The 27,791-nt window shown below is 36.0% G+C and overlaps 1 protein-coding gene across 2 annotated transcripts; it reads right to left on the bottom strand.

Annotated features, from left to right (window-relative positions):
* Positions 1-618: 618 nt before the first annotated feature.
* LOC106057265 (nuclear receptor subfamily 1 group D member 2-like) lies at positions 619-17,998 on the bottom strand. 2 transcript variants are annotated; one of them, XM_013214387.2, is made up of 10 exons: positions 17,635-17,998; positions 11,652-11,740; positions 9,454-9,615; positions 8,260-8,361; positions 7,638-7,782; positions 6,886-7,232; positions 5,960-6,166; positions 4,969-5,167; positions 4,709-4,809; positions 619-4,587 (listed from the first exon to the last, which is right to left on the bottom strand). In XM_013214387.2, the coding sequence occupies exons 1-10, from the start codon at positions 17,660-17,662 to the stop codon at positions 4,375-4,377; spliced, it is 1,593 nt and encodes a 530-aa protein (XP_013069841.2). In that variant the 5' UTR covers positions 17,663-17,998; the 3' UTR covers positions 619-4,374. The 2 variants fall into 2 exon arrangements, with proteins under 2 accessions (XP_013069841.2, XP_013069840.2); XM_013214386.2 differs by having other exon boundaries at positions 8,260-8,364; positions 17,635-17,997.
* Positions 17,999-27,791: the final 9,793 nt, after the last annotated feature.

The raw sequence follows: 27,791 nt of genomic DNA, 5'->3' as shown, positions 1-27,791 counted from the left end.
TTATTTTTGTGCACATACATTCTGTTTAAATATTAACAAGTGTAGGAACAGGTCGATGCTGACTGACTGTAATTTGACAGCAGCCACAAGGATAACAACTAGTAAGCTAGTTCCACAATTCTGGAACATTATGCACGAGTGTAAACAGTTAAACACTTCAAATTAAGTACAACTGTTCATTTGTGGTGAAATTGTGAGATGTAAACAGACGATAACAAAATTTTAAAAAAATTATCGTAAAATTATTTTCAGAAATCGACAACTCCCTCACCTGGGAGTGTAAAAAATTAAATCTAAATGTATAACACAGTATAAATGTCAATTAAAAGACATTATACACAGCTAGCTAGCACATTTTTTAAAGTTGTAAGTACATTATATATATATATATATATATATATATATATATATATATATATATATATATATATATAGATAGATATATGCGGCCCCCCATTTCCAAATTTTTTTGTAATGCGGCCCTTGATAGGAAAAGGTTACCCACCCGTTATAAGAGTATTGACTTAGAATCAAATCTGATGGATAAATATAGATTTCTATATATAAAAAGTTAATTTTTTGTAACAGACACAATAAAACAAAACAACAGTAGTTCAATTACTGCAATATTTGTTTTAATACAACTGATCATTCATTAACATACATAGCCACTATAGTTCTATATGGCTTGTTTGTTCTCTATACATATCCCTTGGAAACCAACAACAGAAAATGTTATCATTAAAAAACAAAACATTTCAGCAAACATGACAAAACAAAATATTTTTTTTACCCTTTTTTTTTTAGTTGAAAATGAAACAAAACTTCAAATCAGCGCAGCGCACATCAAATGTAGAATAACAACAATGCATCACAAGATTCAGTAACAATGGAACGACACCGGGGCTTATACAACTTCTTTGTCATTCAAAATATGCCAGCAGGGAAAACCCTTTATGTAGAGATGTAGCTGTAGTAGTGTCTCCCACAATGGCCAGGTAAGATTTGAGCAAATGACCAAATCTAATTAACAATGCAGAACACAAAAGGACTACTAGCATAATATATACATCAAACTATATGTTCTATCAGTAAACTCGATACAGTATAAGACACACAACAAATGAACACAATGCCATTTGTAATAGAATGGAATGAAAGTTGATCAACTCTCTGCTACACAAGGAGTTTAACACACCAGAATTCTTAGGATCAATACTTGACTATAAAAGCAGTTTACTTTTTGTGAGTTTTTTTTTCTTCTCAAAGTGTGGTCTGGTGAAAGTATTGCACTTAAAGAATGTGAAATGAAATTTAAAAGCACCTTTGACTACATTTGTTCTTATATTTAATATCCTTACGGATAATAAAGATTATTATTATTATATATATATATATATATATAGCCTATATATAAACAATTAAATTGTATGATTTATCATGTTTTGAAAGCATATCCAGAACTAAGGGAATCTATCTCTTAATGCTAAATATTTTACTAGTTGAAACAAAAATACAATTCTTGGTTTTGTACTATTACAATATCATCTTCAAATTATTGATTCTTTAAAAAAAATCCTTTGAGACAACAGTTACATCTTTTATTTATTCTATTTGAAAACGATCAAAAACAAGTCTGGAAAAAGGCATCAAAAACCATATTATAAAAATTACCGACTATATGCTTTCTACTATTAAAAGAATGGTTCAAAAAGGCTTCTTTGGTTTTAAAACAAAATTTTGACAACACCGGATGGGCATGAGACTTGGAAAAAAAAAAAGAACAAATTTGCAGATAAAATTATTTCCATTCAATCAACATGACCAATATGTACATATGTCAAAGCCTCTTATCAACTCAAGAGTTTGTAGTTCAAGTACATATGTAGACAGAAGCGGCCTTAGAGGGTGGCCAATGGAGCAACTGCCCCAGGCCTCGTACTTGACGGGGGCCACACGCTATTTTTATTATTTTTACTTATTATTCTCTAGTTTGTTGATTTTTCATGCAAATTGTTACTACCTCATTGGTTACGTAAATTAAAGGGACAAAATCAATACTGGGGACAAAATCTTATAGGATTGGTGCACCGTGCAGAGCAATTACAATACAGAATGTAATGCAGTCAAACAGAGAAGTAATTTTGTAACAATAAGGCCTACAGCATTATAGGTGGATGAGCCTGTTAGCATTAGATGGTATGGTATATATAGTCTATGCTTAAGGCTCTGGGCATGACACACGCCCAGGGGGGCCCTGGGTATATAACACTGGCCCTGGGCCTCGGGTACTGCTAAGGCCGCCTCTGTGTGTAGAAACATGATTTCCATTATCAACAATATGCATGACTCCATTGTGTATGCTACTATCTCTCTGTGGAGATTCTATTCAAATACAACAAAAAATTTGTTAAAGACAACAAAAAAAAACAGCAACAACAACAAATCAAAAACTTTAAACAAGACACACAATTTTTGTCATCTAATGTAAAGCATTTTTTTGATGGAAAAACATTAGCAAATATTTTGCTGAAGTTTTAGTTTGGTGAATTAAAAGGCGAAAAACTAAAACAAAACAAGTCAATGCAAATCTGATCTAAATATTAAACAAATGTATGGCACTTTTTCAATACAACAGACTGTATATTAGGCTTGGATTACATTGTAACATAAATAGTTACAATGAATTCAAAGTAATTTGGTTAGACTAATATCCAGATATAGGCAAAAAGCACATAAACAAAAATGTGCCTAGTCAAATGCACTTAAATTTGAAGTAAAAATTGAACTTGATATGAAAATATAGACATATATAGACATATATATAAATTTATATGTACCGGTATAGATATATATTTTACAAATATTTCAATAATGCAAAAGATGATTTGGAAATGAGTTTTAATTGATAAATATAATATCGTCATGGTCATATATTTTTTTTTATTGATAGGTAACATTTGGAATAGAATTGAATGTTCTTTGATGTGAAGATACACCAAAAATGATGAAACTATTGTTACAATTTTCATTTATCGTTAATATTTTTTTAAAAATACAATTTTTAGGCTTCCACAGAAAAAAAAATGAAACGACGGTGACGATATTATGGCATATGCAAGCATTATAGTATATCGTAAATGGTCAGCACATTTCCTAAGTTGAAATATATGAAAATAAGACTTTTATGGCAAAGGTTCCTATATTAAAAATATATAGCTTCTGTTCAGTAAGGGAAGCCAAATATTACATCTAAAATATTTAGTTTTTCTTGAACAAAGATAAACTAGAATGCAGCAAGACAATGCTTTGGTTTGTGCTCTAGCATTAACAGCAAGATTTTCTTCTCACTGACCTCCCTTGAATCTAATGTGCCAAAAAAAAAAAAAAGCTATTCTTCCGATTTCATTGGACGAGAACATATTTTATACCGCTGGATTACAGATGAAGATCTGCCACTGAAGGAAACAAAAAAAAATACAAATAATTGTAGAATTATTGAGGATGAAGAAATGGTAGTGTCACCATGTGAGGCTAAACCTCATCCTGTGGTGAACTGAGAGTTCTTTACTTTTATCTTTTTGTTGTACTTGTTTTACAAGTTTTGTCTACTCCTTCAGAATTGAAGACTTTTACATCCAAGCCCAAACCTCCCACAAAATGGCAGGGAATGGCGGTGGACAGACCATCAATATGACAATTCAAAGCATGTATCACACAACCTGGTAGCAAATCTTTTGCGAATCTTTACTCATTTCTGACTCTCCCACGTAACAAAACTCAAATACAGTAGCACCACAAAAGCCAAAGCTAAAATTTTGTTTTGAAGAAGTGGAAGGATGAATGACAGAAATTAAAATCAGAATATCGCATAGTCTCTCTTAAGTGCTAAGCTCATGATCCCTACCACCCAAATCTCAAGTGCTTAAAGTAGCAGTCTTGCATAAGTACCCAAAATGTCTAAGTGCAGTCTTGCAGAAATTCCCCATGATCATCAGAAATACACCCCTTGGAATAAACAATGAGAATTCTATGCTTTATTAATACCAGAACAAAAAGAGAAATATTTTGAATTGTAAACATTAAAATCAATACTTATAGCAACATGTGTATAAAAGGATAATGTATAATTTGAAACTTATGATACATTATATATTAGCATAACATTCAACAATTATTGCTCAGATGTAGACCATTTCAGGAGAGAAACATGGACATTGAAACATTGTATTTTCCAGTTAACACAGCCTTATTAATTTATTACATACTTTTAACAAGAATTTACAAGTGTTCAATTTGAAGAACATCAAACTTTCAAATGAATTACAGAAGTAAGACTAGGGAGTAAGTTGATTTGATGATGGCTCGGTCACCCTAATGAGTTGATTTGAATGAAGTTGAAGATCCTACAGCTGGTGAAGGTGGTAATGTCACTGATGGCTCAAGATCAAAAATTTCTTTGAGTAATGGCATGACATGGCTGAAATTGGCAGTGGTGTCAAATATGTGGGCTCTTAGATTGTCACTGAACTGCTCTACGATTTGGCACAAGTCTGGCACAAGCATTAACAGCTTGGCTAGAAGAACCTGTACAGATTGAACAAATAAAAAATATGAATCAATCGCATGTTTTAAATTTTAATTGTTCAACAATTGTTTCTCAACCAATGAAGCCCATAAAAAAAGGGTTGAATGTTGTATCACTTACCTTTTCTTTAGGGTGGTTATGTTTTAGATCCAGTCGCAAAGCTTCTATAAGGTTGGCTTGTAACTCCTCAACTTGTTTAGACGCTGACAAGCCTTGACAATCTATGATAGTTGCAGAGAAAATAGATCATGTTTAGACACAGACTTATGTCCCTGTGTTTCAAAATCATCTTGAAAAATTCCAAAAGGTAGAAGAATAAGTTCTGAATCAGAAAGATTCTAAGATTTTAAGACTGTAGCTAGATATGTGTAATGATGTACCTTGAGTTAGAAGGACAGCTGAAAATAATGCCAGCTCTCCAGTAGTAAGACCAAGCGCATGGACTTTATCAATCAGATTCATGGCATGCCCCAGTAGCCTAGCCATTTGGTCACAGATGTAGTATGAGTTCCTCCGTATTCTCAGTCCACTGTCCCTTGAGTCTAGTTGAATGAATGAAGGGGTGACTAGGGAATGAAGCTAATCAAAAGAGAAAAAAAGAAGCAAAATATAAAACAATCCTTTTTTAAAAATAAATAATGTACATGTTATTTCCCTTATTTGATATCAAACAAAATAATTAATTACTAATAATTATTGACTAATTGGTTGTTGTTGTTTTTTATTCATGTTTTGTTAGGGACAATAAAAAAATTGTTTAAAGTATCAACTTCATCCGAGAATGCACGAAGGAGACATAGCATTAAAAATTAATTATGGGGATTAAACCCAACAAATTTAGCCATATATGTGAATACTTGTTAATATCAAACAAAATAATTAATAAATGATTAATAATAGTAATTGACTAATTGGTGGTAATTTTTTCTATTGATAATAGTCTTAGGCTTATATGCCATTCATTTAAGTTTTCTGTAGAAAAGCTGAGAATATATTGTAATTTGGTGAGTGATGTTTTAAATGAGAAATGATTTTTCATTGCATGATCATGTCATATGATTCAGTGAATAGTCTGGTAACTGACTTTTTGTTGCCAACACTGTGGAAAGTCGGCGGAGACAGTGCTGCATCTCTTGCAAGAGTGTCAGCAGCTCCGAGAGCTGCAGAATAGTTTGTCTGCAGAGTCACTTGACCTGTATGGGAGTGTAAAGGCACTACGCCTAACAGCAGAGTTTCTCACCAAGGCTCTACGGGAGGACTAATCCTTCCAGTCTTGTTACCAACTGGAGTTCATCTCAGGTAACTGACTCATACTTGAATGTATTGCAAATGATATGTTTTATAAAAGCAATGTTAAGAAACATTACTTACAGCTAGATGGACCACCATGAAACCATTCCTCTTCATCAATATGATTTGATCTCTCATGGCTAATGAGGTAAAACCTGGAATCTTTTTAGCGAATCGAACACTGCCTTCCATGACAGGAAGTGCCAGCTCCTGGAAACGTTGAAAGATTCCATAGGAGAAGAACTGCTCTGATGTTAGAGTGTCCAAGATTTCTGGTGGTTCTGAATTCTGAAATATAGCAAAGTTCATAAAAATATAAGTACAAATAGGCAACAATTTTTTTTAAATCAATAAAATTACTTTAGCCTTGTTGTCACATTACATTGAGTGTTTATCATAAAGTGTTTATTCGTCCACTCTAAATGTAGATAAACATTTATTTGAATATTAAGAATACTCCATAGTTTGTAATACATCTAGAAAATCTAAATTTTAAAAATATATATAATAATATAGATCCTCCTTCAAGATGGAAGATGAACACAATCTTTTTTACTATGAACTCAAGGATGACAAAAAATTTAAAAAAGTGTAAGTGTGCCCTGAAAGAGAAGTCTTTCAATATCTTTAAAATGAGAATGTAAGCCTACACTAAACTTTGAAACAGTCATAGGACTTAATCAATGAAAAAAGACTTTGTGACCCTCAATGGCCTTCCTGTGAACGGCAATTGAAATATTTAAAATTTGCACAGTGAAATGTCACTGCACTCATCCTTAATCTTGGGAATAAAAGACATTCCCATTATATTATATGTATTTTAAAACTACCGGTAATGTTTATTTATCTTAAAAATGTCAAGTGCACTTTAAATAATAAAACCAAAAGGTAAAAATAATGTCTAACATTAAGGAATGTTATGCCGCTAATACACAATTTTAGTTTAGATAAAGACTTTTTAAAAATAAAAAAAAAAGACTTGAATAAAAAGATTAAAAGAAACCTACCTGGGTGTCAGAAGTGAACAATGATGGTGAGGTGGGTGCTGAGGGGGTGGCAGGTGGTGGGGAGGACAGGGAAGGTGAGGAGGCACAGTGGAAAGGTGTACCAGGCACCTTAAGGCTGTGCTGTTGTAGGGGCTGTTGCTGCTGCAAGATATGAAACTGCTGCTGGTGTTGCCGGTGCTGATGTTTAAAAAGCACTGTGTTTCCAAAAGTGTCCCTAAAAGCAGCCTTGATTAGATCTGTGAGTGACCGCAGCTCCACGATTCTACGGGAACTTGTGCTGGTCAATTCTTCTCTGTCTGCTAACAGCTTCTCTCGTTCGACTTTAGGCATGCGACCAAACCTGACAGCTAAAGGTAAGACAATAAAACAAAATAGATTAGTTCTGTCCAATTATTGAGCACATAAATTATTTTATTCAACTATTTTTATATACATTTATAAATGTTTCTATTTTCATATTAAGTCTTTTATAACTGTTTCTAAGTGCAATTCTGTTAAATACAAATATGAACAGTTAAACATAACTAATGTTCATAGTAGTCTAATGTTATGAATGCCCAAACATTCTTCCTCATCAGGTCCAAACCAATAAGGTGTTTTGATGGCTACATTTCACTGGCACACTCTGCTTAAGAGGCTACAGGTTTAAGAGGCTACAGTTTTAAGAAGCTACAGGTTTAAGTGGATATAGGTTTAATTGGCTACAGGTTTCTGTGGCTACAAAAAGAATGTGGATATGAACAAAACCTTACCATCTTGGGACATCCCAGCAAACAGACATCTTTGATAGCGACAGTACTGACATTTGTTTCTGGTTCCTGTGTCAATCTTACACCTGGATCCTGCTTGACAAGGTTTGTACACCAGCTGCTTCTTCAACGTCCGCCGGAAGAAACCCTAAGAAAATAGTTCCACTTTGAAATAAATGTTTACTAACTATAATGGATTTAGTGAGTAATGAGTGTGAAGACTATATGTATTTGTTAAAACAATCATGTACATAATAGCTATATGTGTATAAAATATATGTAATAAATGTGTGCAATAGCTATGTGTCATAGGAATATGTAATAGTTATAGGTATATGTAATAGTGACATTAAGCAAGTATATGTATGTAATTTGTAAAGAGAAATATAAAAAAGCAACTATTATTAAGTAAATATAAAATGCTGATTTGTTTGTAAAAGGTAGATGTACATGTATTATAAATTTAAAGTAACAAATAGATGAAATAGATTACAGATGAATTTAATAGATATAACAGGTAGATAAGTATGTAAATATAATTGGTAGATGAAATATACAGATATAATTGGTTGATATAACAATAAGGTTTCAGAAGTATATGTTTAGAACATTTGCTGAAGCTCACCTTGCACCCCTCACACGAGTGGACACCATAGTGAAAACCGGAAGCTCTATCCCCACATATCCTACACAAGACTTCCAGTTCTGTTGTATACTGTGGTTTATACTGCTGAAACACAGAGAAACATTGGACTTAAAACTTAGATCTAAACTCAAACTAGTTCAGGAAAGATTTTTAAAAAACTTAAGGGAGCTAGAAGTAGTGAATTTTATACAAGCTTTTTTTTTTTTTAACTTTTGTGATAACTACATTTTCTTTTTTGACTTAATTGAATTATATTATTTGAAGGCACATGTCTTATTCCATTTCGCTAAGGGAAATGTGTACAAATGCTCCTTCTTCCCTAGTGCTATTAGAGCATGGAACGGGTTGCCTAAAGAGTTTGAGTTTAGGCACATCGGCACAATTTAGGCCATGTCGTGCCCGGGTTGCCTGAAGCAGCCAGGAAAACCCATTACTTAGCACATCTACATTAACTTATGAATACCCTGTACCTAAGATGTACTTATCACATTATTTTGTTAAGGTACTTTTGTAATTTATGAAATAAGATAAAATGTAGATACACTTTTTAAAAAATTATGTTTCCAACAAAAGTCAACGAAAATAGTTGAAATAACAAAAAAAATGGTCAGCATTTAATAGCTCAATATTAATAGGACTAAGTAGACTAAGAATCTTTCTCTAATGTCAAGACAATTCTACTATATGGGCCTAAAGCATGGAGAACAGCTGAAACAACAACAAAAAAAAAAGGTAGAGATCTTCATGAACAGATATTTTAGAAATATACACTGGTATGACAAAGTAGAAAACATCAGACTGTGGGAGATATGTGGACAGAGAAATATAGAAGTGCAGATCTTAGAGAGAAAGTGGAGATGGATTGGTCACACCCTTAGAAAAGTTATCACCAACAAAACAAGACAAGCAGAGGAGGACCAAAACGAACATGGCGACTCAGTGGACTAGAAGAAGCCGAGAGGACAGAAAAGAGCTGGGAAGACATTTAAAAAAGTTGCAAGAGACTGCGGAGAGTGACGTGTTTTTACGGAGGCCACGTGTTCTTTGTGAAACACAAAGGACAGATGATGATATCATAGGACCATGGCAACATCTATAACTTTGACCTGATCACTAAAAGACCTGAACTCGCCACACGCACAGTAACACATTATGTAACACTGCGAGACTCACTTTGCCACTGTCGGACGAGCCACTTGGACTTCTAGAGCCATACTCTGTCTGTGATGAAGGTGAGTCCGGTGTCTGGTGCTGTCTCTGCTGAAGTAGCTGCTGATGTTTGTCCTGACTGGCGAAGTCGTGGAAGTGCACGTCTCCTATATCACCCGAGTCAGCCTGAGAAGAAAGCAACATGTTAATGTTTTGGTGACAGCGTTGTCAAATCTATACAATCGTTGTGGGGGATTTTCACTTTTATGTTTTTAGTAACCTAAACTGGCGTGTGGTACGTTATATGAGAGACAATACCCCATTCTCAAACGGGACTCGAGCCTCAATCCTTGGCTTTATTTCTTCACAAATATGAAAAACATTTTAGCAGTGGCGTGGTACACGTGGGCCCTGGTTCAGGAATACGACGTTAGACCCATCCGGTATGTGGAGTGTGATTGAACCCTAATTGAGCTATGCTGTATCTAACGTGAGAGCAGGGGCATGTCTAGGATTTCGCCATCATTAGGGGGCCCGGGGGCTTGACCTCTATGGAGCCCTAGCATTTTGTGTAATATTTAATATTTTAAAAAACTCATTTAAGCCCCCCCCCCTAAAATGGGGGCCCGGGGATTATTAAATTCTCCTCCCCCACTCTAGCTATGCCACTGCGTGTTCAAATCGTTGCTTGTCCTACTCAGTAGAAGGTATATTGTGTTCTCAGTTTCCAAGCTCGAATTTCTAAAATACTTTGAAGAATTAGAACTTGTCGTTGTTTAAGTGTGGCTGAAATATGTCACACAATAATGAATTAAGGGCAGAACATATTCTAATAAACTTAGTAGAAGGAGACCGATGAAGCACAGGTTGCATGTTGATCTCACGATATATGTACATTATATACTATCCACAAATACAATTACATCTTGTATCTTAATTAGTGAATAGAATTAAAGAATATTAGTATTAAAGAAAGAAAGACCAATTTAACAAAAAACATTATTATATCTAGTAGAGTAGGCCTACTTTCACATTATTGACTTATTTATTATTATTATTAGTAGTAGTAGTAGTAGTAGTATTTTTAATCTAAGAGGATTGTATTAAATGAAACACTGTACTAACAATTGAACAGTTACCCCCCCCCCCTTTTAACGGATTCCATACTATAGTAATGAGATTCACCCATTTGTTATTTTTCTCCATTGATAAATCTACCAGATATTTGGTAATGGTTTTAAATAAAGAACATTTACATTCTTTCAGTCAACACTTTTACTTCCCTTACAAGAGCTTGTCGGGGTAATTATTGGTTGTGCAATGAACCATTTCGCGCCATACCCCACTGGCTTTTAGATCTATTATTAGTATTCAGGGCATTTATATTGAAACTTGGGGGAGGAGGAGGGGGTGTAGTGGCCTCCACACAAATCCTGCAAAGAGCCTCCACTTACTAAACTTCGGCGCTGTCCTACTATAGTGTTGAGTCCTCCTTTCTGTGCGGACGTATGAAATAGGGTTAGTTTGTTTGTTTCTATAGTAACAAAGTAACATTACACTCGTCTCACATTCTTTCGCTAAAGGGCACACTAACACATATGTTTTTTCATTGTTGATATTTGTGTTCACCCTAACTCAGCGATTCTCAAACTGAGGTCCGAGGACCTCCAGGAGTCCTTGCGACTAACGTAGGGGTCTGCAGAAAAAATGAAAATTGTATACAACTTCCGATCAGATAATTTGAATAATAATTAATTCGTCCCTTGCTACTGTTTTAATAAGTCTCTTCCGTACTATTCTATAACGGCCTAAACCAAATTTTTGAAGACAATCTTCACCTGGATATTCTCGATTACAGAACCCCTTCGCGTGTGGACAAACTCATAATTTAAATTAATCACAGATGATTCCATGCTAATATAGGAGCGGCTTAGTGGGCACATTTTTACACTGTAAATGGGTCTACGGGGCAAACAAGGTTTAGAACCTCTGCCCTAACTGACAAATAGGCATAATCTTCTCTTTTCAAGCATCAATCATAATTAGTAGCCTACATTTTTTTAGGGGTGGGGAGGACACGTCAGAAAATATTAATACCTCTAGCCAGTCAACTCTCGGCGCCCTACGACGGGCGCCACTGGATATAGGTGCCTGCTGTGGGTCACCAGAGTTAAATCTTTGTTCTGTCACTGTCAGTATCTCACACTCGCATCAGCACTCACCTGTATAACCTCCAAGCACATCGCTGAGGGGGCGTCAACCGGAAATACGTAGAATTCGTCTGGAACTGTATTGTTACTAAAAATGTCGGCTGTGAAGAGACGGAATGGAAACTGGTTTATTATAAGTGCGAAGAGATGGGCTAGAGGCCAAAAGAACATTATTTATGTATGTCACTCAGAGCGATTACAGGAGCTAGATCTAATTTAAATCAACCCCAAAAAAAGTTCGAATGCAAATGTGATCAGATTTCCTATCTATCTTGTCGTCTCGTTTTATTTAATTTTTTTGAAAGTGAATTCGATAAGTAGGCTATTCACCTATCACATTTCTTTGACAGTGCTAAAAGCGGTTAAAATAAAACCAAAATAAAGAAAGGGACAAAAAGGGGAAAGCGGGGCAGTTCAAGCGTACTTTCTTCTCGTGACTCAAAGTGTAATTGCCAATTAGGTCTTCAGCACCCACTAAAAGCTCAAGGATCCAGTTTGAAAAGGAAAAGTCAGGGAATGCCACCCCACCGCATTGTTCGATTAACTATTCATTAAAAGTAGTTCCATCTACCAGATCTCAGAACATAGAGGCTACAAAAGTTCTAAGGATCAAATGACTACCTGATGTTATGTTTTTTTATAAAGACTTGAGCGAACAGTTGCAAAACTGGTTAGCCGCCAGAATTAAGATAGATCTAGACCTAGTTGTTGACTCTTACATATGATTAAATTATTCAACAATATAGTTAGAAAAAAAACAAACTATACTAACAAAAATGTTTACCGTTGTTTTCTACGCGGAATTTTAATATAGCACCGATGAAAAAAAATATAAATATGACACTTTCTTTTTATATGGCCACATCAGCCACTCGATAGTTTGCACGACAGAATGTAGACTTCGCAGGGGGTCGTTGACATGTAGAACCAAACTGCTGGTAGACAACTAAACCGCTGTAGGCGTAATCTATGTTTGTTTTTTTTTATTGTAGAACTTGAATAACTTGTTGACAAAATCAACTTGAGATAAATAAATTCAGTAGAGTTTAGTAATAATATAAAAATTTCTATTCTGAACAAAATCTAACTCACTACAAAAACACGTCTTTTCACACTGGTAATCAGGAGTCGTCTGTCCTACCTAAGACCGCTGACAACAATGCCGCTTATCTTGCATCATTCACAACCAATTGCTAACCTCTTCCCACCGTCACCATAGAAACACACACACACTATCACATGGGGCATCCAAAGATTGCAAGAATGTTCACTTTAACATATTCGTTTTTTTTTTTTGTTTTTTTTTTTGAAAATGAAATTAAAGAAAATAGTTGCGAATTTATTTATTTAGATCTACTTCAGTACTAAAAAGGCAGCGTTTATTTTTTTTTCTCTAGCAAACTGAATAGAGGATTAGAGGCCTACGTGTTATAGGCTTAATAGCACAGCGGTAAAGCGCTAGACTTCCGAACCGCGGGGTGTGGTGTTTGAATCACTGTGAAAACAGAGATTTTGAACTTCGGGATTTTTACGACGCCCTGAGTAGGTAGTAACGTCTTTGAGCTGGCAATGTTACCCCTTGTTAACCACGAGCCACAGAAAAAGATTATCTTTATATCATCTGCTCCCATAGATCGGAAGGTCACAAAGGGATACCCAACCTTACAGGTCAATGCACACAGTACATAATTGTGAAGAAATTATGAAATAATTGAAAGTTTTATGTTTTTCAAAGGGAGCGGACGACAATGAATAAAGCTTTTGTTTTTAACCGCCAAAGTTTAGAATTATTTCAACTAAATTTGTTAGAGGTATAGAATAACATTGGAGGCGCGGTGGCTGAGTGGTAAAGCGCTTTGCTTCATGGCTGTGTTTAAAGCCTGGTGAAGACTGGGATTTTTAAACTTCGCCTCTGAGTCCACCCAGCTCTAATGGGTACCTGACATCAGTTGAGGAAAAGTAAAGGTCGTCGGTCGTTGTGCTGGACACATGACACCCTCGTGAACCGTGAACCACAGAAACAGGAGATATTTACATCCTCTTCCATATATATGGCAGTTCTGAAAGGGCAACTTTACTTGTTTTAAATATAAATAACATAATCCGCCTTCACGGTTTTAGTTAAGAAATGGAAGAGTTTGAAACGGACTTTTCGGGAAAAAAGGAAGGGAGGTTAGTTTTTATGTATCTTATTGTACCTGGCCTGGATCATTGAATAACGTTTTATACTGAAATTAAGAAAATATATCTCTTCATTTTGAATCAGTACACAGGTCAGAATTATTGGAGATTCCCGTTAATATCCAATTTTTTTTTTGTTAGTATTTACTTGGTGTACAGAATATAGGAAGGGTTGATAAGCTTTCTATTTCAAAAGGTATACAATTATTTTTTTTTTACCTTTATGCACTCTTTCACGAATGTTACAAAGTAATTATACTTAATTAGTTGGCGACAGGTGAGTTTTTATTCTGGCGTCTGTGACATCGTTTAGTTTTGTAATTTCAAAACCTCTTTCGACCCTCACCCTTTTTTTTATATTATTTCCTTATGTTGTTCTATACGATACCCCAACATTGCTCCTAATCGCTTTCTCTTCTTTTAGTATGTTACTGTATTTCGTTGCTTTAAGTATGTAAACCGAATTTGAAGTAAAGAAAGAGAAGATTACTGAGTTGATCTTGCGAATCCCCAATCGCCCCCCCTCCCGCCTCCCACTTTTTCAGTTAATAACTTGATGTCACGTGTCGTGTTCGAACACCGAGACGCTTGGATAAGAGGGATGTACGCCACTCGACCACCCAAGCGTTTGTGTATCACAGTGAAATGTCTTCTCGTTTCAATTGTTGGCCTCTTTAAAGAGACCGTTGCATAGCTAGACTACTTTGTTCCATCTTAGCTCCTCCCCTGGCAGAAGAGACCGTTAGACTTTCCAGTTACCCAGAATGAAACGAAACATTGCAGTATACTATCACTCGTGCACATATTTCTTTTCTCAACTTCTGCTGCTATCTATTAACGGCCTTGCGGCCTTGGAAGCGGGCCAAGGCGGATAATCACGAGAGCAAGAGAGAGAGAGAGACTGACTGACTTGGTGTGTACTTTTAATGTGTGTATGGTATGGATACACGTCTGCTTTTTTCCCCCCGTTTAGGTTGTTGGTAGACTCGTAAATCAAGATAAAAGCAATGAGGTTAATGCAATAAACAAAAAAAACCAACATTATAGGGGTAGCAAGCATATTTACACGTACACGTCAACACAAGGTAGATCTAAATATAGTCCACTTAATGTAGCAGTGTTCTAACGATTGACCTAGATCTGCACACAAAAGGAAGTCTACAGCATTTATGATATTCGAACCATAATGCTTTTATAACATTGACCGACATTCGCACCGGTAAGCGAGGGGGGGGGGGGGGAGCAAACTTGAAACAGCAGAAAGAGAAATTTATTTAATTTTTATTGAAGATCACACACACACACACAATACACACTAGCATAGCGTCTCTCAGACAGACTGATTGATGCCAATCCATTTTCAGTGTACAGTGTGACATGACATGACACACGATGACATGACACATGACATCTTAGGTCGGTGTCAATGTATGTGTGTGTCAAGAAAGCATTCGAAAGTGAGGTTAATCCAGTGACCTAATTTGAAAATGATTTATGACTGAGTGCTCTCCCGAGTAGTGTTTGAATGTATGCAATGTTATAATAATATATCCCAGTGGTTCTCAGCCTTACAAGTACACCCCACTCGTATTCGAGAACCGCTTCATTTGAGATTCGTATAAATAACAGACGTTTCTTACAAACAGAAAGATATCATTATGTAGGCATGGTAAGGATGTGGCATTTCGTCTTCTTGGTTTATAGATGCCGCGGTCTTTTGTTTTTAAATTGTGTGATGAAGTTTGGTTCAACCGTAACCTTTTGCATATATAGCAAACCTTGGTGGCCCCATGATTTAGTTTTTACTAGCATGCGTGTGTGTGTGTGGGGGGCGGCCGATTGACTTAAACCGCTTGGCTACCTATCAAGGGGACTCGAGTTTGAATCCCGACTCGAGCTGAGTTGTGTTTGCTGAGCGCCTAAAGGCAGCACGGAAACCTTCACCCAGATGCTCCCTCCTCCCCCCACTGGTCCACTGATCGAACTGAGCATGCTATAACCATGAAAGATACGCTATAGAAAAAAAAAAGAATTTAAAAAAAAAATAGATACATAAACATCGTAGCCTGCTTTGACCGATGTTAGCCTGGTGACAATTCTATTCTCTCTTTATAAGAGACTAAAACGTTTCGGTCGTACGAGTTGTTCCAGTGTTGTGAGGAGAAGGTTTAGGGGGGGGGTATGTGGTTAACGAGGGTGTCATGTGGCCAGCACAATGAAACAACCGCCTTTGCTTTTCCTCAACTAATGTCAGGTGCACACTAGAGCTAAAAATCCCAGTTTTCACCAGGATTCGAACCCGGGACCTCCGGTTCAGAAGCCAAGCGCTTTACCGCTTAGCCATCACGCCTCCTAAGTCTGAATAAATAAATCTTGATCCTTAAAACTTTACCACAGCAATAAGTTGCAAGGTCTTTAAGATTTCAGTACACCTCGCTCCCCCAGTTCCAAGAGTAGTTTTAAGACAGAGCCCACCTTTAGTTTTCATGCGCATGCCACTCTATTCTCTGTTAAGCTTCAAAGAAGTGCCAAATCTCTTTTTTTTTTTTTTAAAGGAAAGTTAAGTATCTTAGATTATCGATATTCTGTCAATGAAATTGCTGTTGGTTGGACTACAAACTAGGTCATTACAGCTCCAACCTGTAAAAGTAGTAGGCACACTCCATTTGCCAGGTAAGTGGCCGAACGAGATTCCCGAGTAGTCTATAATTAAAAGACTTTATTGCTATACCAAGCTATGGCATTTCCTCGGGTGCGCGGCACACGCACAGAGACTTCACATCGATACTGACAATGCTCAATGTAAACCGTAATATTTGAGACAGCCAAAGTCGTTTGGGGGGGGGGGAGAATTGGGTACTGCGCGTTCTAGGTCGAATCGATACTCGCTGACACGAGAAAATAACGAGAGTCCAACATTGAGGCCTACCTGCGTGTTCGCGTGTATGTGTTAAGTCCGCACTGTTCCCGATCCTAGACAGCACCATCAGCGGAGATAAAAAAAAAAAAAAAAAAGGCCAATGCTGAATGAGTAAGGAGGTAAGCTAAGGTCAATATCCTACACCTTCATCCTATGGAACTGCAAATGGCTTTACTGGACTAAGGTTCGACTCTCTAGCCTGTTATAAATAGATAGTGTGGACCACTGTACTGCATTCTACAGACAAACACTAATGGAGATAGACCTTACTTCGAAGATCTAGATAGCAGGCTATATTTTATAGGAGAATGGAAAGAAGGGAAATCTTTCTAGTTTTATACCATCTTATGGTATCACCTATAGACTCTTCAGTCTGATAAGCAAGAAAATATGAATATTACACTTGCACTTGTCAAAATTCCTAAGAAAAATAGCAATAGATTCACAAGGAAATATATAACATTCCGTTAAATACTCTTTTAAAATGTATCCTCAAATAAATCTAGATCTACTATCTAGTATCATATAGATCTACGAGATTTATATAACATTAGCCCAGACCACCATATTTGAGATACTCACACCAGACAATCAACCAGATCTCAGATTTTGTAATCATGTAAATAACCTGAATAATTTATAGAGTCTAGACTGTATCAAGACTCTGTAATACTAGCCTAAACATGGCCAAGTTACATGTGACAAGAGAAAGGTCCAGAAGGAAAAAAATCTATACATAACTTACAGCGTCTGACAGATCTACATGTATGATAGATCTACAATCTACATTCATCATTCGCTTAAATGTAATTTAAAAAATATTTAAATAATGAACTATTCTAGATCTAGAAGATATTCAGATATTCTACACTTAAAGTCTATAGATCTACTTACACATGCATGTGTCCTCAATCAACAACATTTTATTGAAATCAATATCCACAGGTTTAGCCAGAGTGGATCATAGTTGACACGAGTCCACTTAGAGCAACAGAACCACTCTAGATCTAGATCTAGGCTGAGTCTACAGCACAAAACACATCTATAGTCTAGAACAAAGCTAGATCTAGATAATAACAAAGAGATCTAGTAGAAGTAGATTTTATCTAGTCTCTAGATTAGCACAAATCAGTAACTTTAAGTAATGTATTTTCACATATATAATCTAACTTAATGCAGAAATGAGACACAATTTTGAATTGTAACACTTGAAGTAGTCTAGTTCTCGATCTTTTGATCTGTATTATATATTAAATGAAATGATCTACAATGTAGATCTAATCTAGATGTAGAATCTAGATCTAGATTATTAATATATAGACTCTATATTATATATTAGATCTAGATTATTCTAGATCTAAGTCTAAATATAAGTTGGTAGATCAAAAATTTTAATCGATACACGCTGTTCTGTGACACTACTACACTATTGACACTTGAATGGTTGAAACACAATAGATCTATCTATAAACAAATCTCCAAAAAATGTTTGTAACATAACCAATATAAGAGAATCTGCTGTCTAGCACTCCATCGAAAGACGACTAACCACTGCACGTCATATCAGACGAAATACATTTAAAAAACGTCCCCCGGCCCCTCCTAACACCGCTTACTCTTTTTTTTTTTATAACAGAAACGAAGAGGGAAAAACGCGAGAAGTTCCACCTCTCCTTGGCCCTCTCTACTCTGTGCGTCTAACAGTACTAACCCAGTGACCCAAATTCATCGTGAGAGAGTGTATATGCAATCACCTTGGCCTCAAAGTTTGGGTAGTGGGTCAGCGGCAGAACTTGCGCCGTCGAGAGCCGATAGCTGTGATAGTTGCAATTTCACTGTTATGAATTGAGTCGCTATTTAAAATACTATAATACTATTTTAAGTTACAAAAAAAAAATGTTCCTTCTTTTTAAAATGTTGAAGAATGTGAACTCGATCGTAAACAAATGGAACGATCTTGCCTTTTATTCTTACAGCGTGGGGAGAAAAAATGCCACAAAGCGTCTGCCACAGCTCTCGACGGCGCAATCTCCCTTCGTAACATCACCAGGAAATTTTAAAAAGTGGTAGTGGAAAAAAACTGTCGCGGTTGGCCTCTTGCTACCTCTCTCTTCGCCTCCTCCTCTTCTCTCTCTTTCTTCGTCTCATCTCTCTCTCTCTCTCTCTCTCTCGCTCTCTCTCTCTCTCTGACACATACACACACAGGCTTGATAAATTCACTCTTGTGTCCGCAAACGAAATGAGAACAACCATCGATATCTGGGTTTTTAAAACCTAGATTTGTATCTGGTTAGAGAAATAGTCTCGTGTAGTGTTCATTGAAACAAAATGGGGGAACTGGGATATTCAATGTGAAATATAAGAAATTGTAACATAATGGTATTACATGTACATTTGCACACTAGCTCGTCAGTGCAACACCGCTTGTGTTTACGTAATAAATGGAGTTCCTAATATGTCTTCCCTCTTAAACACTAGTTTGTTATTTGAATATTCTAAATCAGGGGTTCTCAACCTGTGGATCGCGACCCCTTGAGGGGGTCGATTGACGATTTGTCAGGGGTCGCCTAAGACCATCGAAAATATGGATTGTATTTAGTGTATTCTTCTATAGCTGTGTATGTTATGGCGGGTGGTCGCGGCAGAGTGGGGGGGTAGTAAAAAGGGGGTCGCCGAGCTTAAAAGGTTGAGAACCGCTGTTCTAAATGGTGTCAGAAGTGGATTTGTCCGATCATGATTAAATAAATACACATTTTATTACATTATGAGAATCGGTGGTTTCATTTAGGCGCATCCAATGTAAAGAGACTTGGAGTAGAACAGGCGGTGAGTCCGCGTTGACGTAGTAGATCTAGATCAGGGGTTCTCAACCTGTGGGTCGCGACCCTTTTGGGGGTCGATTGGCGATTTGCCAGGGGTCGCCTAAAACCCTCGAAAAAATGGCTTGTTATTATCTACTCTTCTATTGCTGTGTGTGTGTGCGGGCGGGGGGGGGGTCGCGGCAGAGTGGGGGATTGTAAAAAGGGGTCGCCGAGACTAAAAGGTTGAGAACCGCTGATCTAGATGCTTCGAGACCCAGGTTGAGACTTACACACTATCAATTGAAAAATAGATATAAAGACCCATTCAAAATTCACAATGAATGTATTAAACAATATGAGTATGATTGGAGTAGTTGTGATAAGTCTTCTATCTTCTACAATATTCTACATCACTGAATCTCCATAGACTTTCTGTGTGTCACATCATTCGTTTTGGGGTGGTGCCGAAAATGAACTATCTTATCTTCAAGATTACTGAATCTATTAATTATGTACGTAAGGTAATCAAAATATATAAAAGATGACTATGTGAAAGGGTTTTTTGAGCAATATAATACAATTAATCCTGGTATAATATAATATAATATAATATAATATAATATAATATAATATAATATAATATAATATAATATAATATAATATAATATAATATAATATAATACACAATGACTATGTAATTTAAGTGTTTAATCAACCTGAGAGAGAAGAGAGAAGTGCCTGGGTATTAGCTATGGCTGGAATGATGTCGCCCACACAGCAGTTACCCTCTCACCACACAGCCGATCTATCCAAAGGAACGGCTGATGCTGATACAGTTTGAGGTCAGCGGCGTCAACATACAGGACTAGATTAACTCATGGATGGAATTATCTTTTTTTTTTTTTAGGCACATATGTATTTTATAAGATAAGATGAATATACATTTTTTTGTTATAATTCAAATATAAAAACGAATAATTTCGCGAGACCGAGGCATGTATTGTGTATTGAGATGATATACAACGCCATGTATTGTGTATTGAGGTGATATACAACGCCATGGAAGGGTATGTTCCTTATAGAAACTAACAACTTGTGGCCACTCTTGATAAAACTTGGCATAAATATTCCTTAGACCAGTGTCTATAAAAATATGTTCCGCAAGGCATGCATAGGTGTTCCACGAACTACTGGAATAATTAACTAATAGGCCACGACGTGAATTAATCTCTGTAAAAAAAAATAATTAGCAAAGTGTTCCGCTAAATACTCAGAATGTACAAAGTGTTCCGTTAAGGAACAAAGTTTGGGAAACACTGCCTTAGACCATTGCGAAGGCCTTAGAATCTATTAAAATCCTGCTCCACGGCACACGGCGGAAAAAAAAGGGGGGGGGGGTTTCTAAAACAAAACAAGATTTTACTTCGTTTGTATTGGCTTTGTTTTAAACTTTTAAAACAAACGCGGACAACGCCGGGTTTTCCTGCTAGTTAGGAATTAAAAAAAAAAGGGTGCTGGTTTGAATAGAAAATCTATCTGCAACTTAGTGAATCCTGGAACACACGCAGGGTAAGCCGTGAGCTACGTGAGATAAGAAATCCATAGTCCGTTTGGTATTATCGAACAAATGAAGATATTAGACTACAGCGATTGGACCCCGCGATGACTTACTAAGTATAGTAAACAAAAACGCAAACCAAAACTCTAACGCCATATTACAATGTCTTCGGTGCTTTCAAATACCCTCCTTCAGGGAACAGTAACAGGAAAGAAAAAGAAGAGGTAGACAGAGAAAGTATAAAAGAATAGACTGGCCTGCCATTGAAAAAGATGTTCTATCCAAGGCAAAGGGCAGAGAGGAATGGAGAAAGGTGGTCGACAAATCTTATGTGGTGGCCCAACGTTCCAACAGACTAGGTGAAGGTGAAGGTGTTTATTGTACTGGATTTAATTCATCAATCGACACAACTAACCCAACTGTTCGGCTGCTGGCCTAAACTAAAAATTTAACTAGACCCTTTGGAACAAGCGGTTTTATCTGCGTCAGGGTTAGGGCTAAAGATGTAGGTCAGCGCTGGGTCTCTGTATTCGCGATGTTACAACCTTCCTTAATCGTCGCCATCAAGTACTAAACATTTTTTGTATTATAAATAGACCATTAAAGCTATTTGTGTGTATGTGTTTAACAGTCATTAGATACGCAGGTGTGTTTTTGAATAAAGCAGTAGATAACCAGGTGTGTGCATGTGCAGATAGATAATCAGCATGTGCTTGTTATAATTATCTATTCAACTATCGTCAATATACATTTTATAATGTCATTATTCTCCCATTAAGGGTGACCTCTATCTACGATCTATTAACTTATATATCTAGATCTTCATAATTTTAATGAAAAAATAAAAGAAATATTTAATGAAAAAGAATAAAAGTAAAATATTTTGTGCAGAGCCTAAGGTCTTGGGTTCGAATCTAGTTGAAGACTGGGATTTTAATTATCGGGATGATTTTCAGGGTGCCCCTGAGTACACCCAGCTCTAATGGGTACCTGACTTTAGGTTGGGGAAAGTATATGTCTGAGATGTATCTATATGTCCTCAAAGCCTCGTTCTAACACTTATTTTTAGATTTGCTTATTCGTGATTAAAAATTATTTGCTCCTGTTCGACATATTAGTAGTCAGCTATTTTTAGATATTTTTTTTTAACCGCCAGTATTCACACCTCACTTTCCAAGTGAAATCCATTTGTCACTTTATCTAATCTACCAGCCCACCGCGCCTCTATTGCCAATCCATATTCAAGGGCGAAGTTTGATGGGACCAGTAGGTGGGGCTCAGCTGACTTGTTTTCTATAAAAGGTATCAAATAATGTAAATGAAACAGGATTGATAAGATCCACTTTTGCACCTTTAAAGAATATCCGGTAATCTTTATTATCCCGAAGGATATTTGTTTTAGAATAGCTCATGTGATACGTGAATATATATAACAGTATCATTCTAATATTACATAGGAAGTTCACGACATATAAGTAAAAGTTCCCCTATGGGGGCAGATAATGTAAAGGTCATCTGTTTCTGTCGCTCACGGTTAACGAGTGTGTCATGTGGCCAGCACAACGACCAACCGCCTTTAATGTTCCCTAACTATTGTCAGGTACTCATTAGAGCTGGGTGGATCCCGAAATTAAAAATGACAGTGTTCACAGAATGCGAACCGGGACCCCTTGGTTACTAAGCCAAGCTCTTTACCACTGAGCTAAGGCGCATTCTTTTATTTAATAATGTAATTGTCAAAGGAACACGAGAGTTAATGTGTCTGTTTTTTTTTTTTTCATAGATGACCTGTATCTTTTCTGTAATAGTAAAACAAAAAATAGCATTAAGATTGTTTGCTTTTTTAAATGATTAAAATCTATTTAGTTTTCTTAAAAATGTATTTTCAGATTGTCAGACAAAATAGAGACGCTTACACAAAATAGTGCAGGCTTGAGGTTCGCTAATATTGACAAGGCTTTTGTTTCTGCTAACACTTTAAAAGAAAAGTAGTTTCATTAGTAGTCTAATTCTTCCTTCCTGCTGGTGTATCTCTATTTGCCTTGAATTCTCTTGAATTTTTGAATAACTTCATTTTGTACTGGAACATCAAACAGAAACAAAGTGTTTCTTTGTTTTTTGTTTGGTGTAATACACAAATTGTAAGACAAATTTCCATACGGACAATAAAGATTATTATTATATTATATAATTATTATAAGAAACATCGATTAATTAATCAAGTAACTGTATTAAGAAGTTGTTTTTTTTTTTAATCTATGTAAATTGTAATTTAAATTCAGTTTTTAAATATAACTCTACTACCTCGTAATCTTCTGGCCAGATGTGTTAAGAAAAATAGTGTTGCCCTTTCTGTAGCGACTTTAATTAGTTATTGACAGTTAGTTAGTAAGCTTACTCATTAACCTGGAATTTATTTGAAAACGTTACGCATAACATTATTTTACAGATCCCTTACACACTGTGTGGGGAGGGGGCGGTCCGGTTGTTGAGTGGGATGGGTGTTAGAGAATTAACGTTTTCAATTATCTACGGGGACGAAACCCTACATATTTAGCTGTATCTGTTAAAACTGAAAGATTAATTTCCCTTGCCAGAATAAAACATAATAATTAATTACCAGGCTAATTGGTTACTTTTTTTCGATTCATATCTTTATGATTATAGCTTTTAATACCTTATTACATAGCGCTACTTTCATGCTTATAGCATGCTCAGAGCGCTTTGGTCCAATCTCAATTCTGGACCACTGGGGGAAGGGGTATGTGAGAGTTGGTTTTCCGTGCTGCCTTTAGGCGCTCAGTAAACACAACTCTGCTCGATTCAGGTGTCTAACCTCGAGCCCCCTTCATAGTGTAGCCAAGACAAGCCAAGTTCAAGCGTACTTAGCCTCTCAACCACGCTTCCCCTTCTTGAGAGAATATGTGTGGAAGAAATAACTATTAACATTTTTTTTGACCAGACAAACAAAGTGAGTTGATATAAGCTTTGTACAAATTAATCCCTACTCTTGTCTTACAAGCGCTTATCAGTTTGGTCCCAGAGTGCCTAAAGTTTAAAAATAAATATGGTTCTTTAAAAGACTTCACTTATCAATACTGCAGTGTATTCTGTACACAGGATGTGCATATAAACTTTACCCCATGTATAAAATGTTCAATAATACTCTCAGTTCCGTTTGTCTCCATGTTTATAGCTAATGCGTAAATAGATGTAAATAGATGTAAATAGAGATCTTTTTTACAAAGATGATTGTCTGGTAAAAATTTTGTACACGTTATTTCTCCCACACTCAATCTCGGATCAAGTTGAAATTTTGCACAATTATTTCTTTTACTTGACAAAACAAGAATCAATGAAAATAATTAACAAATTAGTTAAGTAACTAGTTGTTAATGAATTATTTTGTTTGGTATCTCGTACAAGGGAAATGAAATTGCACTTGACTGATGTGGTGGTGGAAGCTGAATTAGTGTCCTTTATACTTTGTATAGAGAAAATTTTGAAACTAACAATTGATAACTATAAAACCTTTTAATTTCATAAGCACTTTCCTAGCATAGTTGTTAGTGTATTGGCTTGAGCACTCATGTTCAAGTTCAGGTTGTTGAACTTTTTCTCTCTTTTTTGTTTATACAAGCATGTAAAAAGCGATCACGGTAACATTGACACAGATACCCCCCTTCTACTCCCCTCCCCCTCCCAACTGATCCAGACAAGTGATAGGATCATTGTTTTTTCTTCTTCAATATGAATCATTGAACTCGCTCTATTTACCGTGTGTAAAATTTAATTGAAGTACTGAACCACAGGCTACACGTAATCACTGTACATCAATCGCTCGAGTGATTTTTTTTTTTTAAATTCATCCTCTTCAAATGTATCACCTGTAAATTTATAACCTTTTTGTAATCTTGAGGCTGGTGACTTTACACCTCTAGCCTGTATATGTTACCTATCAGTCAATCTAAATTCATTATAATGAGTCGTGGTTGTGTAAAGTTCAGGTAAAAATCTTTCCTTTATTAGCACGTGTCAATTGACCTGATCTTTATCTTTGTTAACAAATTGTGTCATTTTTTTGTTCTGTTTCTTCTTTCGACTTTAATGTCATGAAATTGGTAGATACTTGTTTTCATAGGAACCTTTAGCCTCTTTAAGTATTCATTTTACTCTTAAGACTTAATTATCTTACATTTCTTTCACTGTGGATAGATCGATTGATGGAGTGATAGATAGATAAATAGATAGATAGATAGATAGATAGATAGATAGATAGATAGATAGATAGATAGATAGATAGATAGATACATACATACATACATACATACATACATACATACATACATACATACATACATACATAGATACATAGATAAACGTAATGTAATGTTCAGGGCTGGTCCTAACAATCGCGGGGCCTTATGCGAAATGGATTGTGCGGGGCCCAGTCTGGGTAGGGATAAGGATAATAAGTGAAAGTTTAGATTTTGTATTATAAAATAAATTCGTCTTTGCATTTTATTGATTCTTTACTAAGTGCAATATCACGATCAAATTAACTTTACGAGCCTTGCAGTCATACAGTATATCATCAAAATTCTGTTTCCTACATTGATCACGCTCAAAAGCAATAGCAAGTATTGACAAATTGTTGAATCTATCTTCGTGAATTGTTGACTTCAAGTAATTGAATGACACCCCAATATGACAATTTTGTCCATTTTTCAGGAGATTTCCATGAGCCAGCTGAAAATCAGGAGTCCGCGGGAAACCTGTAATATAAGTTATAATGGTTTAATTTTAAAATATTCACATAGAATTAGCGCGGGGCCTATGAAAGTGATGGGCCCACTGCGTTCGAATAGGTTAAAGTGGCATAAGACCGGCCCTGTTAGAAATGTTTATATAACTTGAGGTTTGCGTGTGGAGCTTGATTGGGATTCTCTTATTGAAGGTCACGTCACTGTTGTCAGTGTGGCCAGAGAAGACTGATGACTATTTGTCCATCCCTTGAGCGGAGACACTTAAATGTAGCTGTAGTCAACAGAACCACTTTAAGTAACGAGCCTTGAGAACTTGGAAGTCTGTCCTATACCAGTGCGTGTTAAAAGATGAACCTCTACTTTTAATGGAAATGGATCTGATAAGGACAGTCGCACTTACATCTACGTCAAGTTGAGTTATACAAGGACTAGCTCAGCTGCCTTTATCTTTTTCCTTTTTATTACAAGATTAGAAGAAGTTCATCATTCTCCTTTAATTACAGGTGGTCAACATCTAGTACCTGTTTGTAACTTAAGCGAATTATTTATTTAATTATAGTCTTGTCAATGGTATTACAGTTAATCATCATCATTATCTGTCCATTGAGTGATTGACTTTAGTCATAGGGATGCTGGGATATCAGAAACGCATTGTCTAATCAACACAATCCAGTGGCGTAGCTATGGTGTTTGATGCCTTGTGCAGCAGTTTCTCATGATGCCCTCCAAAAATAAAAAGGTTTAAAACTGTGAAAATTTCGAAATAAAGTGTATTCATTATTTAAGCATTGCTGTTTAGCAAAAAAAAATAAAAAAAATCGATTTTACAAAAAAGATAATACAAATGAATCTCACGTTGCGACAAACTATTGATAGTTTTATCGAAATCAATTTTTTTCCACTAGGTCTTGTTCAATAGAAGAAATTGTGAAATTAGTGAGCTGTAATTAAGTCACCGTTGATTGTATGTTTGGAAAAACTTCGCTTGCATGTAGCCACACTTACCATAATAGTAAAAAAAAAACATATGCGAATCAAGATAACAATATTTGGGGACTGACATTTTTTTAATATATAAAACTTTAAATCTCAATAGATTTTTGCTTTTGGAAGTTTGGAGACTTCTGGAGAAACTGCGAGAATTAGCCTACCTGAAGTCCTCAGAATCATCGAGATCGAGTTCCATGTGATGATTCAATAAGGCGACTAAAATTCATATTTATCATGACGGGGCTATTATTTCATGAACAATACGGTCCAATGAAAGTATTTCCACTTGTAGCCCTTTCCTGTGGGTTGATAGAAAATCTATTTTCATCTTTTTCGCGAGGCAATTTTTTCTTGTGGCTTTGTATGACAATGTATCAAAAATGTTTGATCTAGATTGTAGATGTTAATTGTACTTTGGAAAATAATCGAGAAATATTTGCTTTTAAACTTTCTGTATGATTTTTTATTTGTTTTCGTGAGCACTTATATGACAATAAATTCGTTTTTATTTAGTTGGGACATGTACGTATTCGGCCTTTCAGGAATGGATCCTACTTGGATAGTAATTTCACTCCAGGAGATTTCTTTGATTTTGTACTGCCAATTTCTTCTTCAAATCGTTCGCGATGCCAACGGAGTGCCAGATTCTGCTTTTGAGAGAAAACGCATGATGTCCAAAATTCTCTACAGATGAGCTTTCCAAATTTCCTCTTGCTTATTTAAATATTGATCCTTGCTGTCATTATAGTTGCATAGTCACAGACAAACTTCAAGTTCCCTCCAAGCAAGTGATATGTTGCTGAGAGGCTAAAACTGCTTGGTTACAGCTTGGCCACCGTACAAGGGGGCTTCAGTTCAAATCCCGACTCTATTAGGATTGTGTTTGCTGAGTGTTTGGAAAACCTTCTCCCAGATAGCCCCTACCCCCCACTGGTC

Source organism: Biomphalaria glabrata, chromosome 16, assembly GCF_947242115.1.
Source record: "Biomphalaria glabrata chromosome 16, xgBioGlab47.1, whole genome shotgun sequence".
Classification (NCBI taxonomy): Eukaryota; Metazoa; Mollusca; class Gastropoda; family Planorbidae; genus Biomphalaria; species Biomphalaria glabrata.
This window is presented reverse-complemented; position numbering and strand designations above follow the sequence as displayed.